This window comes from Dromiciops gliroides, chromosome 4, assembly GCF_019393635.1.
Source record: "Dromiciops gliroides isolate mDroGli1 chromosome 4, mDroGli1.pri, whole genome shotgun sequence".
In the NCBI taxonomy this organism is placed as follows: domain Eukaryota; kingdom Metazoa; phylum Chordata; class Mammalia; order Microbiotheria; family Microbiotheriidae; genus Dromiciops; species Dromiciops gliroides.
In genome coordinates, this window is record NC_057864.1 from 339,233,268 (window position 1) to 339,251,710 (window position 18,443).

The 18,443-nt window shown below is 36.5% G+C and overlaps 1 protein-coding gene across 1 annotated transcript in view; it reads left to right on the forward strand.

Moving 5' to 3' along the window:
* The window catches only part of ARMC2 (armadillo repeat containing 2), a 166,838-nt gene that overhangs the window by 65,945 nt on the left and 82,450 nt on the right, over positions 1-18,443 (forward strand). Inside the window, 4 exon segments of the mRNA XM_043999711.1 lie at positions 1,214-1,359; positions 1,362-1,391; positions 4,078-4,180; positions 7,172-7,395. Of these exon segments, the coding sequence (XP_043855646.1) occupies positions 1,214-1,359; positions 1,362-1,391; positions 4,078-4,180; positions 7,172-7,395 (503 nt within the window).

The following is an 18,443-nucleotide window of genomic DNA, read 5'->3' on the forward strand; positions in this document are numbered from 1 at the left end:
AATCAGATAACAAAAACATTTCTCATAATAGAATGTATATCCCCCCTTTAAATATAGTCTCAGCCATTTCCCACCAATTCTTTTATTTAAGTGCATAACTGTTAGGCATTGAAGGTTACTTAGCTATTGAGGTTTAAATGTTTTTTCTCGATGTTATTGTTGAAAAGAGCTAAAAATGGACTTAGTCATTTCCTTCTGCAGTTGCATACTTCCTTTATGTGGGCTTTTAAGGGTACATTATATTTATTTCAGATTGGTTTCATACCTTTTAATTTAATGATGAGATTTATTAGTAATGCTATTTATTTACAACTGAAGAGCTCATGCTTTGGATTCTTTTAGGTTACTCCTTGGGCTCAGTTTTATGTGCTCCATTTTTTTTCCCATTACTTAGATAAGATGCCACTTTCAAAAATTGTACTTCCTGAAGAGTCTAAGAGTAAAATAAAACCTTTTCTTAGCTTTCCTGTCAACCAAAATATTTTTCGATCCTCATTTATCCTATCTCACCCCCAAATGTTATTACATCAGGTAAGTTAAGGCCCACCACAGAAGTGATAATATTTTGAGATTCTTGTTCTGCTTAAGCCATGTTTCTCCCAGGTGATGAGCATTTTTTTTTATAGTGGAATAGTGTGATATGGCATTCAAAAAAGCAAATGCAATTTTAGACTGCATTAAGAAAGGCAGTGTCTAGATTTTGAAAAAAAATCTTAAACCTAGGCAAGAAGTGGACAATTCTTTCTCTCTAGAGATGAGGAAGACTTCTAGAAAAGGCTAGATGACCACTTGATGAGTGAGTTCTAGAAGTGATTCTTGGTCAGATTACAGGTAAGGCAAAATAGTCTCTTAAGCCCTTGAAAATTTTGAGATTCTCAGACTCATATGCCACTAGTAAATTTGTTAAACATATGGCCTACACACAAAAAAAAATGAACATACCACAAAGGGGCAGCTAGATGGCACAGTGGATAGAGCACCGGCCCCTGGATTCAGGAGGACCTGAGTTCAATCCGCCTCAGACACTTAACACTTACTAGCTATGTGACCCTGGGCAAGTCACTTAGCCCCAGTTGCCTCACCAAAACAAAACAAAACAAAACAAAGTTTTATAGGCCTCATGTGGAGGTTTTACTGTATTGTTTGTGTTGACATACTAAAAGATTGGTCTTTGATGGTAAGTGATGCTTTCTTCTCTTTGCTCTCCTAACAGAAGACAATATTGAAAATTTTTGTGCCGCCTGCACCCAGCTTCATCAAGCTTTAGAGGAAGGAAGCATGCTTGGAAAGAGATTTAAGAAAAGGAGTGTACTTCTGAAGACCTTATATAAACTAGTTGACGTTGGTTCAGACCTTACTCAGCCCTAAAACTTGCGAAAATTATTCTAGCTGTAAAGTTTTCTTTCTTGTGAATCAGTAGGTTGCTTTAAAAAGAGGTCATTTTTCCTATATATTTACGAATGCCACAGTGTTAGAAGCAAATTTGGAGTCTTAGATAAATAGTTATACAAGAGTGACTTCTACGGCTATGGAGCAAATCTAACATTAAAGAGATAAAATTTTAAGACTGATACTTGATTAAGTTTTATTCATTCTGGAACATTCTGATTAGTATTCAATTCTCATATATTCTGATCTGCCTTCTGATTAATATCAGTAAGATTCAGTAAAAAGAATTCTGCCTTGTGATTTCATCAATGACAAGATTTTCTGGTCCAGTAAGAAATACAGCAACTTGCTTTATGATATAGTTGTAAAACAGTGACAGTAGACATACATGTGAACTTGGAAATATGAATTCCATTACGGTTTTGTAAGGTGCTTAGATCCTAGAACAGTTTGTAAGTAGAAGGAAAAGACAGACATCAGGATAGAAACCCTAGCTTAAATAAAATGATATGAATGCTGGAAAGGAACACTATATTATAAGAATAATTTGATCAAAAGATGACATATTTTATCAGCTAGCCCTTTAAGAGAATCATTAAAACGAACAGAGTTGTATTCACTTATAAAGGTAAAAACTTATAGTTAGCACCCTAAAATTAACATCATTTTAAATCTGAGTATATACAGAGTGATTGTTAATATGGCTATTAAAATGAATTTCAACACATCCCATCGGTCTCATCTATTTTACATTGTCTTAATTGGAAGCAACAGTTACTACATGTTTCTTCTTTAATTTTTGATGTGATACTTAATATTCTAATCTAGAATGTATACCAAATTTCAATTTTATTCAAAAGAGATATGCAACATACAAAAGAAATATTTGTTAAATTCATGTTCTCTATGTTGGTATTTTTGTTATGAATATGAGAAAAGAAGAGGGGGCAGTTCTTAACATAGAAAGTTTAAAAAGCATTTTTGAAAAAAATTCTTTATCTTTGAAAGTTTTCATGAGGCAAATAGTCTAAACTTAATTTTATAGGTAAATTTTAGAGGAATTATATTCTTAATTATGTGCTATCTAAAATATCCAACCTACTTTTGGTTGTATGCTGCCTGTAGTCAGGAAGACTCATTTTACTTATTTCAAATCTGGCCGAAGACACTTATCAGCTCTGTGACCCTGGGCAAGTCTCTTAAACCCTGTTTGTCTCAGTATCCTTTTCTGTAAAATGAGCTGGAGAAGGAAATGGCAAACTACTCCATTATTTTTGCCAAAGAAAACTCCAAATGGGATCACAAAGAGTCAAACACTGAAACACTGAAAAACAACTGAACAACAACAAACAAAATGGTTACCCTGTGAAATCAAAATATTCCCGGAGTTCTTAACTTGGGGCTCTCATGACCTTGATTTCTAAAAATATTTTGATAATTATATTTTGATATAATTGGTTTCCTTTGTAATGCTACCTATTTTATTTCATGTATTTAAAAGCATTATTCTAAAAAAGAGGTCCATGAAATTTCACCAAATTGCCAGAGGTTCATTTCATACCTTCTTTTTCTAGAAGAATGCTTATAAAAATGTTTTTTTTCTCTTACTAATTTGAAAAATAAAAATGCCACTAAGAGTTGTAATGGTACATTCCTGACTAACTGGAAGCAATGCAACTTGAATTTCCTTAACTAAAGGAGATCCTTTCACCTAACAATCTTCCCACTTTAAACTGAAAGTAGCAAAAGATAAGAAAATAAGGTAGAATTGAGAATTCAGTTAAAAATCAAAAAGTCAAGAAAGTATCTTCCAGGGTGTGCCTACTGGGCAATATGTGTTTAATCCAGTGTCCTATAACTTTTTAAATTATTTATTTGTTTATTTATTTATTCATTCATTCATTCATTTATTTATTTAATTTTTGCAGGGCAATGAGGGTTAAGTGACTTGCCCAGGGTCACACAGCTAGTAAGGGTCATGTGTCTGAGATCGGACTTGAACTCAGGTCCTCAAAAGCATAAAGGCGTTATTAAATATTGAAACTCCTTCATGACTGTGATCTTTGGCCCACCCTATAGATCATAGATTGAGACCCAGAATGGAACTTGGAGGTCATCTGATCTGATCCCTTCATTTTGAGGAAATTGAGGGCACATTTCTAAATATTTATTGTCAGATATTTGGTGTCAGAGCCAGGATACAATCTTCAGAGTCTCTGAATCTGAAACCATTATTATTTCTGCTGTACCAGACAGGGAGATTTCTCTTGCAAGAGCTTAGATTAAGTTCATTTAGATAGGTATAGACTTTTTGAGAATTATTTTTTCTTTATTTTCTCTTTATTTCATATATATGTGTATATATATCCTATATATACTGTATATGATGCTATGGTATTGTAAATTAAAAACAGAAAATAAAGGCTCTTGTGCACTAGGGAGAGGGGTTAGACCATATGGTGTCTAAGGTTCCTTCCAGCATAAAAATGGTCATGCCTCTGTTTATCAAAATTGCCTCCTAGAATTTTGAAGTGTGGCTGATTCATTTTCAGGACTCTCAATTTCACCTTTAAAAATAACCTTTGCAGCACTATTTTTAATGTTGTTTTCTATATTGTTTTTCCCTAAAAGTATAACGTGTTTTAATTTTCCACCAAAGTAGATGTGTGAATTTTTTTTTCTCGGCAGCTTAAAGTAAGTGGAAAGAATCTTCTCAATGTCTGCAAACTCATATTTAAAATTAGCAGGAGTGAGAAGAATGATTCTCTCATCCAAAACGATAGTATTCTTGGTAAGTGTCATTCAGCATTACCATTTGTCATGTACTTTTCTTAACTAAGTATTGAATTTCTTTTGAGGGAAGGGGGTGAAAGTTTTGGTTAGTGGTTGCCAGAATGAAGCAAATATATAATATATATATTGTTTGCTTTGTCTTCTGCTTGTGCACATTTAACTTAATATTTCCCTTGCTGAGTTCCTTTCAGAGGGCACTATACCATTTAGATGCTTATGGGGACTATTTGAGACCACAAAAATGTATACATTTGTAAATGTTCATTTTTTTTTTTTAACTTGGATGATCAGTTTAGTTTGAGGGTAGTTCACTTTTTAGAACATGAGTACTTGAATCTTAAATCTTTTTTATATCATGCCAAAAATTATGGAAAAGTAGATGGTAGCATGAATAGGTTAAAAAATAGTTATGGTTTCAGAATGTATTTTACTGTGTTTTTGCCAAACATGGAGAAAGCCAACAAGTGATTATTATCTGCTTTAAAAATCTCTTTGGAACAATCAGAGAAAAGAAAATTCTTGAAGTGATGGCTCTCCCCCCAAGTAATTTGAGTTGCAGTTTTGTGGTTATTATATGAATTGGGTTAATGTAAACTATGTTGGAACAACACAAGAAAATGGAAAACAATTCAAAAGTCTCTTTTGAAAAGAAGGGGAAAGTTTATCTTTTCCCTGCAATGGACAAATAAAAATAAAAAATGTTTAACTTTTAATCAATTAAGAATGTAGGGGTCATGGGGCAGCTAGGTGGCATAGTGGATAGAGTACTGGCTCTGGAGTCAAGAGGACCTGAGTTCAAATCCAGCCTCAGACCCTTGACACTTGCTAGCTGTGTGACCCTGGGCAAGTCACTTAACCCCGATTGCCTCAAAAAAAAATGTAGGGGTCAAAATGTTGGAAGTTAAAAGCAACTTTAAACAAAATAGGAAATTAAAATAGCATTATTTTATTGTGGACTTCCTCCCCCCCCAAAAAATCTAGCTTTCTTACAGTTACAGGATCATAGAGTCAGAGCTAGAAGGGACTTTCCTGGGGACCTAGCTCAACCCCCTAATTTTCTAGATTGTGGTTAAACGATTTGTCCAAGTCCACATAGACAGGATGTCACAGAGCTGGGATTCAGACTCCTCTGTGTTCTTTGTAGTCCCCCACATATCACTGGTCCTGTACTTGAGACTTTGCTAGCTTTGGCAGGAAGGACCTGCTTCGTATTGGAGAGTACAGGATCACCTCTATTCTATGATGAAGAATTGCTTAGGCGTACTGAAGCTATAATCCAGTACAATAATGCTTTTTGAAAAAAGTGTCTTTTCGTCCCCTTGTCCCTGGGCTACACTTAACTACTTCCTACTTCAGCCTCTCATTACCTTGTCCTTCTTAGGCCATAAGCCGTTCAGTTTACTACATGGACAAGGTCATTGTTTCCCCAGATGCCCTCCTGACCTTGGCTCAGCTAAGGATGGATCTGTTCTCTTTGATGGTGACCGTAGGAACTTGAGGCTGACTTTTGGAATCCAGGATCGTCATCCATTTATTTACTCAGACTGGTGAACCCCAATTTTCCTCACCCCAGGGAGATCTCTGAATCCTTTTTAGATCAGGACTTCCTTGGAGAGAGACTTCCTTGGGAAATGGAAGAGCATTTCCAAACCCTCAGAATTTAGAAAGGCGTGGTGCAGGCACACAATTGTAGTAACTGACCCTACCATATTATTCTTTCTTACCATTTTCTATCATGTTTCTGGCCTTTGCTGCCTTGATTAGGAACAAGGTTCTACTTGCTTTAATCCTTGATTCAAGAACATCTTCTATCCTGAAACCTTTTTGTCTCCTCAATCAACAAGCATTTGTTAAGCACCCACTAGGTGGCAGGTGCTGTTCTTGGTTTTGCTGATAGAAAATAAATAAAACAGCCTCTGCCTTTAAGGAACTTAGGCTGTTGGAGGAGACAAAATGCTATACTATCCATTTAAAGAAGTATTTCAAAGCATATACAAAAGAAATGCAAGGACATTTTGGTTGAAGGGAGAGGTGGAAGGGGCCCTCATGTCTTAAATGATGTTTCTTTCTTTAGATCCTGGGTCTGTGGCTGATGGAAATACTGTTCTTAAATTTTGGGTTTACAACAATGCCCTCCAGTTTGCTACCCATGGCCAGTTGGGGAATAAGAGGCAGCTGAAAATTTCCTTTTCATAGTGATATCTCTTCCGTGTATCCTCTGTGCATGTTAGGGCTCCCCTTGTTCAGCATTGCCCATTTGCTCATGAAAAATACTCATGACCCAAAGAGATTTTCCCCTGCCTTTAAAGCTGTACCAATATGACCAAATGCAAAAAGGTTTCAGCTTAGCATTTGTCAAATACTACTCCTAATTAATTCTTACTCGCTCATCTGAATGAATTCCAGTGTAAATCCTGGTACCTAACCCAATTCTGAAAATATTATCCAAATTCTGCTTCCATTTTTGTAGTTATCAGCCTGTTTTTCTTCTTGACTATGTTTTTGTGCCTAGAAGGATTTCTGCTTAGTAACAAATAAGTTTTGTTGTTGTTGTTTTTTAAAGAAGGGATTGAAATTTAATTCTGAAATTAGCTTTGATGTTAGATATTCTCTGTAACCCCCAAACTAGATGAATTTTGGAAAGATCATTAAGAATGGCATTTAATAGCCATTTAAAAAATACATGAGTTAATGGGGTCAGCTTTTTCCTTAGCATGTTACTAGCTTGAATAATCGGTTTAGCTGGGCAGGTAGAAATAAATTTGTTTTTGTTTTGTTTTTCTTTGCACTGTATGAATAACAACATCAAAAGCATTTGCCTGTGGACTCTGACTCATCACTAATAAGTTTTATTCTTAGTATGCATATGCAAAAGTACATCCATGTGCTTCAAAGTAGTTATATTTTTTCAGAATTTGGAATGTGTTAAAACAAATTTGAATGATACAAAATGAATCATATTCCTTCTAATTAGATCTCTTTTCTCCAGATTCGTTGTTGGAGGTGCTGCGAGTGGAAGACCTTCAAACTAATAATGAGGCCTTTTTGTACTGCATGGGAGCTATTAAATTCATTTCTGGGAATCCAAGATTTCTTAATGAAATGATCAACAAAGGTGCTGTTGAAATACTGTTACATTTGATGAAACAGATAAATGAGAACATGAGGAAAACTGGGACATGTTCCTCCAACTCAGGACACTTGTTAGTGCAGGTAAGTGTTTTAACCTCTAAAACAGGAACAGTAAATACATATAGTTATTACATTAAGATATATAAACTATGTTATTAAAACATACATTTTTATTAATTACTCATTTTTAAAATATAACTTTTTTCAACTTCGTGGTAGTTACTAGAATATTCTGTCCAATCCCAGGATTCTCTTCTTTGTTTTAGAGAGTACTTGTCTTGATGTTTAATAAATCACTATTTAGGTTAGAGGTTCCCAATGGTAAACCATTCTGAACTTTACAGGTGACCAGCCAATCATCGTATTCCTCCTGGGAACCCCTGATACACATCTGGTAGGACAAAACAGCATATACGCAATATATAAAAGTAATTTTTATGACATACACATACATACATACACACACACACACACACACACACACACAGAGGCACATTCACATCCTTGCTTGGAGTCTTGAAATTCCCTATAAAAAAATGGAAACCGAATGCTATGTAATTATAATGACCAACCATGGCCCTAGAGAAGAGATGAGAAAATGCATCTCCTACCTTCTCTGCAGAGGTGGAGGACTATGGGTGTGGACTGTGGCATATATTATCAGATTTTACTGAGTTTTTAGTTTTGCTGAACTGCTATTTTCTCTATGTCTTATTTTTTATTACTAGGGATGATTTTGGGTAGGATGGCACTAGTTAAAAACACAAAAGACTAGTAAAGTAAGCAAAAACAGTAATATAGGGCTTGATAAAATTAAGAACATAAATTATTGGGAAAATGCTAGGAAAACTAGAAAGCATGCAGAATTCAAATTTAGGTCACCATCTTAAGCCATATATGTATGTATGTATATGTATATATGTATACATATGTATTGTGTGTGTGCATATATCTATAATAATAATAATAATAATAATATCTGAAAATAAAAGGTCACACCATGAAATTTTTGACATACAATCAAGTACTTTTCTTAACAATGCTAGAATTCTTAACCGACCACAGGATAAAGATTGTGGACAACTTTGACAATGTAGAATTAGAAAGTTTTTTCATGAATAAAATTCGTAAAGACAGAATTAAAAGATAAATAGAGAAGTGGAAAAATATTTGCATCAAGTATCATTGGCAAAAGTTGTTGTCCAGAATATGCAGGTAACTGATGACAGTAAGAGCCATTCCCAAATAAGGAACTGGTTAAAGGATATAAAAAGTTTTCAAAAGAAGATTAGCAAACTATAAATGACCACATGAAAACATGCTCCAGATCACTAATAGTAAGAGAAATTTCAATTAAAACAAGCTTAATGTTTTTACTTTACTCCATGCATACTGTCAAAGATTGGGCGGGGAGATGGAAATGGTCAATGATGGAGGAGCTGTAGAAAGGCAGGAACACTAATGCCCTCTTGATGCAACTATGAAGTGATCCTGCTGGTCTGAATTTCAGTATGGAATTATGGAAGAAAGGTGACTAATCTGCACCATACCCTTTGACCTCACAATCCCACTACTGTCCTAAAATTGTCAAAAGCAGAAACTGCAGTCCAATATATATCACAATATTCAAAGCAATATTCTTTGTGGTAACAAAGAATTGGGAACAAAATGGGTGCCTATTTATTGGGAAATGGCTGGAAAAACCTGTGGTATGTGATTGTAATGGAATATCACACAATAAGAAATGTTGAATATGAAGAAATGAAAGAAACATGAGAACATTTGTATGAATTTATGTACATAAATAAATACATTTCATGTACATAAAAGTAAGCAGAACTGAAGGAATATGTTAATATGTGATGAAAACAACAGTGTAAATGAAATGATCATAAAAGGGAAGTTAAGCTCTAAGAATTGGGTTGGGGGGACAGGGTCCCAGAGAAGACATAATGAAACTACCCTTCTTCCTCATGGCAGAGAATTGGAGGGCTACTAACTAAAAGGGATGTTGTCTAAATTGTCAGTCTCTATCAGATGTATTTTGCTTAATTTTTTTCTTTGTTGCAACAAAGGAAGATTCAGTCTTAAATTGGGGTGGGAGGGTGGGGGAATTGACTGTGCTGTAAGTACATAAAAGGCTTCGACAAAATGTGTGGTTTTTTCTTAAGTAAAATCTAGGTAAACTCTATCTATAGAATTTACCTGATCTACCAGCTTAATAATCCTGTCAAAAAAAGAAATGTTAAACCTTCTGTTGATGAAGACTTGCTGAATCATGTTAACTAACCATCCCCATAATACATTTTAGAATTTTATCAGGAACCAAAGTCATCACTTTCACTGGCTTATAGTTTTTAGGCTGGGTGGTTTTTTTTGTTTTGTTTTGTCTAAGGTATATCACTTGTCTTTCTTCAATATTGCAGTTCATTCTACATAGCCCTTGAAAGACTCTTGACAATAGTTCAGGAGTCACATCAGCCAGTTTTTGTTTGTTTGTTTGTTTGTTTTTTAGTGAGGCAATTGGGGTTAGGTGACTTGCCCAGGGTCACACAGCTAGTGTTAAGTGCCTGAGGCTGGATTTGAACTCAGGTACTCCTGACTCCAGGGCCGGTGCTCTATCCACTGCGCCACCTAGCTGCCCCCAGCCAGTTTTTTAATCCCTGATAGAGTTTATATGGACCTGGTGGTGAGTTGAATTCATCCAGGGCAGGTGGGAAAATATCTCATCCATCTTTAGTAGAGGTCTTAGCTCCAAGTTTCGTCTTTTCCCTAGTGTGGCTAAAACCCCCCTTATTATTAATTTTTGAGGGTCCTCAGATTTCTTTGCCAGCCTGATCTCATCTTTAGTTTTTATACTCCTGATACTATTTTTTTTTTTCAGAGGGTTAAGTGACTTGCCCAGGGTCACACAGCTAGTAAATGTCAAATGTCTGAGGTCAGATTTGAACTCGGGTCCTCCTGAATCCAGGGCCGGTGCTTTATCCATTTCACCACCTAGCTGCCTCCTCCTGATACTATTCTTATAGAACTCTGCTATGATTTTATATATCTCATGTTTCCTGGCCTTGCTTCCCCTGCCTTTGCACGTTGGTTTAAGTTGGTCAGTGATTTTCCTGTGTATCAACATCAGTCTCTTTTCACAACTTCTCCTTTTCCTTCTTGCTGCTGTCGTTTCTTGAAAGTTTCTCCCCTTTCCTGGGTTGCCTTCTTTAGAATTTTAGGCCATGGGATTCCACCCATCTTTGAACCTTTTGAAATCTCTTCTCCATAAAACTAATGTATATGTCAGACTGTGCCTAACTTTCTTTTTCCTGTCTCTGTCATCATTTCTGAGATGGAGTGGTCATTTTCACCCCCAAAGATCAGATATAGAAGTTCTCATTTCCTTCACCTTTTGAAATGAACTTATCATTAAGCCCAATACAGACAATATTAGCTCTTCTGCTTTTGTCTTTGAGGAAGAGCCAGCTGGTATCTAGATAACTGAAGTCTCCTACCTCTACTCTATGGACAGCTAAGGTGTTACAGTGAATAGAGTGCTGGTCCTATAGTCAGGAAGACTTGAGTTCAAATCCGACCTCATATACTTCCTAGCTGTGTGATCCAAGGCAAAATCACTTAACCCTGTTTGCCTCAGTTTCCTCATCTATAAAATGGCAAACTAGTCCACTATCTTTGCCAAAAAAAAACCCCAAAACCCAAAAGGGGTCACACAGAGATGGATACGGGCAGCTAGATGGCACAGTGGTAAAGCACCAGCCCTGGATTCAGGAGTACCTGAGTTCAAATCCGGCCTCAGACACTTGACACTTACTAGCTATGTGACCATGGGCAAGTCACTTAACCTTCATTTCCCTGCAAACAAACAAACAAACAGAAAAGCCAACAACAAAGAGATGGATACAACTGAAAACAATTCAACAACAAGCAACAAACCTCTGCTCTAGCATGAGTCTGTACTGGGTTTCTGGTGTGTTTCTTGAAAGCATCTGTTTCCCCCTTTCTAGCCAGGTGATCTTTAGCATATTACAATGACTGATTCTGTTGATCTGTGTCAAATGTATCACAATTGGGGCAGCTGGATGGAGCAGTGGATAGAGCACCGGCCCTGGAGTCAGAAGTACCTGAGTTCAAATCCGGCCTCAGACACTTAACACTTACTATCTGTGTGACCCTGGGCAAGTCACTTAACCCCAATTGCCTCACTTAAAAAAAAAAATGTATCACGATTCCTTCTTTTGGTTCTTCACATGAGTTTAGCATCTTAATAGACAGTGCTATTACCCCCACCTCCTTTTTTTTTTTTTAACCTTTCCTACTTCTGTTGAATAAGGTATGTTTTTTCAAGTTACATCCCAGCCGTGGGTTCTGTCTTAGGAATAACTGAGTCTTAGGAATAACTTTTTTTTTTTTTAGTGAGGCAATTGGGGTCAAGTGACTTGCCTAAGGTCACACAAACTAGTAAGTGTTAAGTGTCTGAGGCCGGATCTGAACTCAGGTCCTCCTGACTCCAGGGCCGGTGCTCTATCCACTGCGCCACCTAGCCGCCCCAACTTAGGAATAACTTTGAGGTCAAATTGCATCTTTCTGGTAGAGCATCTAGTTCTTCTTGATTGTCATTAACATATTGTGAATTTTTACATAGCTCTCTGAGCTAAGTATCATTGGCTTCTTTGTTGGATTTTTCTTCCTGTTAACATCCGAGTATCCTCATTGCTTCCCCTACCTGTGTGGCTAGCCTAATACACACACACACACACACACACACACACACACACACACACACACACACAATTTTCTCCTTTCCACTTTCTTTTCTATTTAAAACTTTTTTGATTAGATTTGCAACATTCTAGTCTTCCTCCTCTGAACTGTAGTCCCAGGGCTGAGCTTAAATTTTGAGCAAATAGACCTAGGACATTTCATTTATGCTTTAACTGGAGTCGTTTGATTTGAAATAAATAGAACCTAAAAATTTTTTTTAAAAATTTTACTTTTTGGAGGACTTTGCTTTATTCGCTTAGAGCAAAAGTCAGTTTAACTCCTTTTATTTTACTCCTTTATAGTTAGAAAGAGGAAGAAATTATAGTTCTTTCTCAGCATCATTGGAAGTTCTATTGACCAATACGGTTAATAATTTTTAAGATTGTATTCATTTAACAACAGATATTTATTGAGAGCCATATTACGTATGTATAAGGTATTCTTTTGAGTTACACATTAAAATATAATACCTGAATGTCAGTTAATGACTTAAAATTTATTGGCTCTAAATATGAGAAACTTTTCCATATTTATATTATTTCTCTGCCTAGGCTTCTCCTTTTAATGGACCATGTAGAATTCATAGCTATAGTGTAAAAAGATCAGTTTGTACAGGATGGGCCAAAAGTTACAAAGGGGTCTGATGTTTTAATCACTTTTTGAAAATTATATTTTATTTCCTATGTATACTGTATATGATGCTATGGTATTGTAAATTAAAGACAGAAAGTAAAGGAATTATTAAATGTTGAAACCCCTTCATGATTTTGTGACTTTTGGCCCACCTTGTACATGTAGCTTTGAGAATCATTCTCATTACTTTATAACAACAACAACAACAAGGATATCTAGCATATGTATAATGCAAAGTGCTTTCTATGTTATCGCCTGTGGTCCTCTCAGTTACGATGTGACATGGGTGCTGTTTACACCTGCATTTATTAATGCATTATCTTTGGGACTCTTCATGTCATTTTCCCTTTCACCATATTTTGTTGAATTGGCTTTGCAGATCACATTGCTACTCCATATGTCTACCACTCATTCTCAAAAATCACAATTTGGGAAATTCTATTATTTATTTATTTATTTATTTATTTTGCTGGGCAATGAGGGTTAAGTGACTTGCCCAGGGTCACACAGCTAGTAAGTGTCAAGTGTCTGAGGCTGGCTTTGAACTTAGGTCCTCCTGAATCCAGGGCTGCTGCTTTATCCGCTATACCACCTAGCTGCCCCTAATTTGGGAAATTCTAGACAGAAATGTTTCACTAAAACACTGTGAAAACTGAAAGCATAGAAACAATGTTAATTTAGGTCAAGATTTCAGGCAGTCTCCATGTAGTACATTTGGTGGCATTCAAAGTAATAAGCATTTCAGGTTCAGAGATGACAAAGGACAGCAGATTTTAAGTTAAGTAAAATTGAAAGTACAATAGATTGGGAACTATAGGTAGGTATCTGGTTTCGATTTGTATGGCTCAACCATAAAGCATTATGGCAGAATTGTGAATGAATGCATACTTTTTATTTGCCTACCAGTACTCTCTAGTAAGCTGCTTAGAAATCATAATAATGAGGGTTTCATATGTATAGTGGGATCTTGTCATTTCTATTTTGTTGGCCAGAATTGTGCTAATTATGTCAGACGTTATGAAACTCTTTGGGTTGCCACATAGGTCTATGATTTGGCATATACATGGTCTCAGTTGGGCGCTGATCCAAAATATACATATGGTTTTGTGAATAGAAAGAGATGATTTTGCCGAGGTTGAAAAATGATGTGGCTTTCATCTTTCAGTCTTATGACACTACACTGTTTGTGGTCTCTGGCAATTGTGTTTATTTTTTCATATCACCAGCAGGAAGTAAAGTATTTTGCAGTTGGCAGTAAAGCATTAGGGAATATGGTTATGGATTCTTCAGCTGATTGAGAAATAGAATCAGTGTTTTTAATGTAGTGTGATTGCTTGATGTTTCTGAAACTTCCATTTTCGTCATCATCTTCATCTTCTTCTTCTTCATCATCATGCTGACGACGATGATGATAATCTTTTCATGATTGCTTAACCAGGAGTCTGTTTTCAAATGTTTGACTCTTGTGAAATTATTTTTTGCCTTTTCTTTTAGAAAGAAGGAGAAGTGAGGGACTGTAATAGATTTTCAGATATTTATGCTAATATGATACAGCCACTGACCAATGGATGAATGTGTTATGCTCCAAAAGTTCATTTGTTAATTGGTTAACTGAAGCTGACAGTGGTTTTTCCATAGAAATAATGTTACATTAAAAGTGATCATGAAGTTCTTAGGCCAGCCCACAAAAGCCTGCTTAGCCCCAAACACTGGAAGTAGATAGTTCTAAGGAAAGCCTGAGCCCTTTTGAGCCTTAGATCATTAGATAGACCCCAAACCCTTTGAGGATCTCTGAGCCTGGTGCTGAGAGAATTGGTTTCTGGGTAGTTCCTGTAATTGTGTTGGTAGGGATGAATGGGGAAGTTGTAAATTCTGTGTCAGCAGCTCCAATAGAGCCAGACTCCCAGCTGGCAGGCTGAATTCTCTTTGTTTTCTGCTGCCAGTGTTTGTGCCCCTTAGAGGTTCAACCACTGACCATCTCTTTGACCTACTCCCTGCTAGGTTCAGTGTCTGCTCCAGAGCATGAACCTCTGTTTTCAGGATGCCAAGTCTTCTAGTAAAGGCACTTAGGAGAAGGCAAAGAGCAGTCCCCTCTCGAGCTCTGTTCTTTCTCTTCCTTCTCTCCCTTCCTCCTTTTCTTTTCCTTTCTCCTCTTCCTCCCCTCCTTCTCTTCCCCCCCCACCCCCGCTATAAAGTCTCATGCTCCACAGTTTACTCTTGCCTCTGCTGTCTCCAGAGCTAGCACTTTTAGTCGATTTTTAATTTAATCGATTTAATTTAATCAAATTTTAAAGGCCACCCAGGTGAAATTGATCTTTGGTCAATTCATAACAATGACAAGTTCTCCAAGCTCTCCTTAACATTTTAGTTCTAGCTGAACTCTGGGCAAAAGCAACATTAAATGTGGTCGGGTCTTATGTTATAACAAGACAGACTCTGGTATAACATCTTCATGATTCATGAACTTTCTTATAATACTTCTTTATTTTTTTAGAGGCCAATAGGTAGTGTGGTAAATGGAGCACTGGATCTGCAGTCAGGAAAACCTGAATCCAAAAGCCTCACTCACCACTTTAGTTGTGTGACCCTGGGCTAATCATTTTAACTTGTTTGCCTCAGTTTCCTCAACTATAAAATGGGGATAATAATAACCTTCCCAGAATTGTTGTATGGATCAAATGAAATCGTATTTGTAAAGCGCTTAGCACCATGCCTAATATATAGTGGGCGCTATTTAAATGCTAGCTATTATTATTTTTATTATCTTTAATTTCATATCTGGTACAGTCCCTTGGCACATAAATTGAATCAGTGGAGTAACATACTAGTAGCTGGGAAGATGGCATAAATATTACCAGATATTTTGTTTTACTATAGTGAGTGCCACAATTGTTTGGCAACAAAACAGCTTTGTTCTCTTTCTGTTTGTCAATTGCATGGTCAATATGGAATTAATAATAATATATATGTAAATACAGGCATGTATTACAAATAAAAATGTATTCATGGAGACATATTCAGGAAATAAATTTCTGAAAAATTCACAATAATTGTATTTTTCTGTAGTTTTACAATTAGTTAATTTTTGTTGGTTAGCTATTTCTAACTTTCTGGAGACTCCCTTAGTTTGACACTCTCCTGTGGTTCTCTTACCTGTATAATAGATCTTTCTCTAAGATAATCATTCTCCTATGCATGAGCGTACCTCAGGTGCTAGAGCCTTTTCTCTTCTCTCTGTACTCTCTCATCAGCTCCCCTAAGTTCAACTATCATCTTCAGACAGAAGATTCCTAAATCTCCTTATCTAGCCCTCTCAGTTCTCTTCTGCACTGCGGTCCCACATCTCCAAATACCCCCAGGACATCTTGATCTGGATGTCCCAGAGGCATCACAAACTCAGCATGTCCAAAACCGATCTCTCTTTTTGTGTCAAGGGCACTAAAGTATGCTTCTGAACACTTAGATACCCAACCTAAGATTCTTAACTCTTCACTCTCGGTCACCTCTGTAGGGAGGCTTAATAAATGCTTGTTCATTGGTTGGTCAGTTAAAAGGCTTGTCGATCCCAATTCTACAACTTCCATCACATTCTTTTCCTTGTCTAGTTCTTTCTTTCTTCTTTCCTTCCCTCTTTCTTTTTTCTTCCTTTTTTCCTTCTTTCTTCCTCTTTGTTTCCTTCCTTCCTTCCTTCCTTCCATCCATTCATCCATCTCAAATATGGCATGAATTTAGATGATCTGAAACCTTGGACTGGCATCACAAGCCAGAGAATATGATAATGGAGAAGTGCCCACTTTTGAATCCAATCTTTCTAAGCCCAGAACTTTGATTGTGTACCACAGCTTATAGATATATGTGCCTACTTGTTACGCTTTTCTCAAATTAGAAACTCAAATTTTCAATGACTCCTTTTTGGCTATAGGATAAAATGTAACTTCCTTTCCCTGGCCAGTATTTAAAACCCTTGACAGGCTCTAATCTGGCTCTCCAGCTTGATTTTACATGATTCCCCTTCAGGCCCTCTTTGTTCTAGCCAATCTGGACAACTCACTGGACTCTGGGCTCATCTTTATACTCTTCTACCTCGGTGTATTTAGGCAGACTGTTCCTCCTGCCTGAAATGCACTTCTGTTCCAAATATGATTCTTGAAATCCTTCTTTTCTTTCAATGTTAAGCTTAGAAAACCATAAAGCATTTGTCCTCTTCACATTTTCTTATAGTACTTTGTTTTTTTCCCTTTGTCCATGTCATACTCTTGTCTTATACCATATTTACTCAGTCCCTATTTTCCAATTAAATTGTAAGCTCATGAAAGGACTGTAATTTTTCAGTTTTCATCTTTCTCTTTCCATGACAGTGCCTTGAATATAGTAGGTGCTTAATAAATGCTTGTTGAATTGTATTGAATTTACAGCATGAACAACTCAATTCATTTCCTACAAAATGAAACCATTAAATAAAAAACTTAATTTGGCTAATCTTTTACTTTCATCTATAAATAATATTAATATACCAGTTGGCATCAGGGTCAGAGTAATATAGAGTAATAGTAATACCTACTGTACAAGGATCTGTACAAGTCAATTATGCTTGTCGCTAAATGTTGCTGTTACTAAACCATATATGATTATACATTTCTCTCACTTACCATATTAATTTCTCTTTGCAAAAGAAGAACGTGGTCTGCTGTTCTGAGTTCCCTCCACCCCCTCTCCTACTATCTCTCTTGTGGCTCACAGCAAAGGTTCTCAAAATGAGACACTTCATGTCCACATTTGCAGGATGACTTCCTCATGATCTTTCTCTAATCAAAGGTTTCATCTCCATTGAGATAACCAGCCTCTGTAGGTCATCTCTAGTTTCTTGCCAGAACTTTTCTCCAGAGGCCAAAGCTTTAAAAAATGTTAAAAACCACAACAGAACATTTATTGAACCTGTAACTTAATAGTCTCTTCACATTTAACAAGTTTGATAGATTGAAAACGTTGAGACCCTCGACAAGAATGAAGTTTTTGAATTCTTCATCAATTTCATTTACAACTAGTGCTATGCAGTGGCCATAATGACTGACTTAAGTGGAGTTAAGTGGTGGCTAGGGTAAGGGAGTTAGAGGATTTAATTCAATTCAACAGTGCAGCAAATGTTCAGTAAGTTCAGAATGTTGTGCTAGCTCCTGAGGGAGAGATACAAAGTATAGATAAGCTACTCCACTCCAATGGAGAATTCATTTTAGTGGGAGGTTATGACATATGCGTAATTACATTCAACAAATTCAATTTACCAAACATTTTAAGTTTCTATGGGCAAGGAAGGTAATGTGATAGGCATAGAGAATACAGCCCCTTGCCATCCTGTTCATATAAGTTTGACATGAAGTAGAATATGGTAAAGGTAAAAGAGTGATATGGACAAAATGCATGTCTTTGCCTCTCGCTTTATCTAATATGGACAAAATCCTATAAGAAGATTTGGAGATAGCTGGGGGCCTCCAGGAAGCCTTCATGGAATAGATTGCACATTTTCTTGGTCTTAAAGGGTAGAATTTCAGCAGGTAGAAATGTGGAAGGAGTACCTTACAGGCATATGGGATGTTGCACAGGCATGAATGCCAGAAAGTACAGTAAGAGATTGGGAATAATTAGCAATCTAGTTTGGCTAGATTGTAGAATGAAAAGAGGCAGTGTGGTATAGTGGAGAGAGAGCTAACTTTGAAGCCAGGAGGACATGG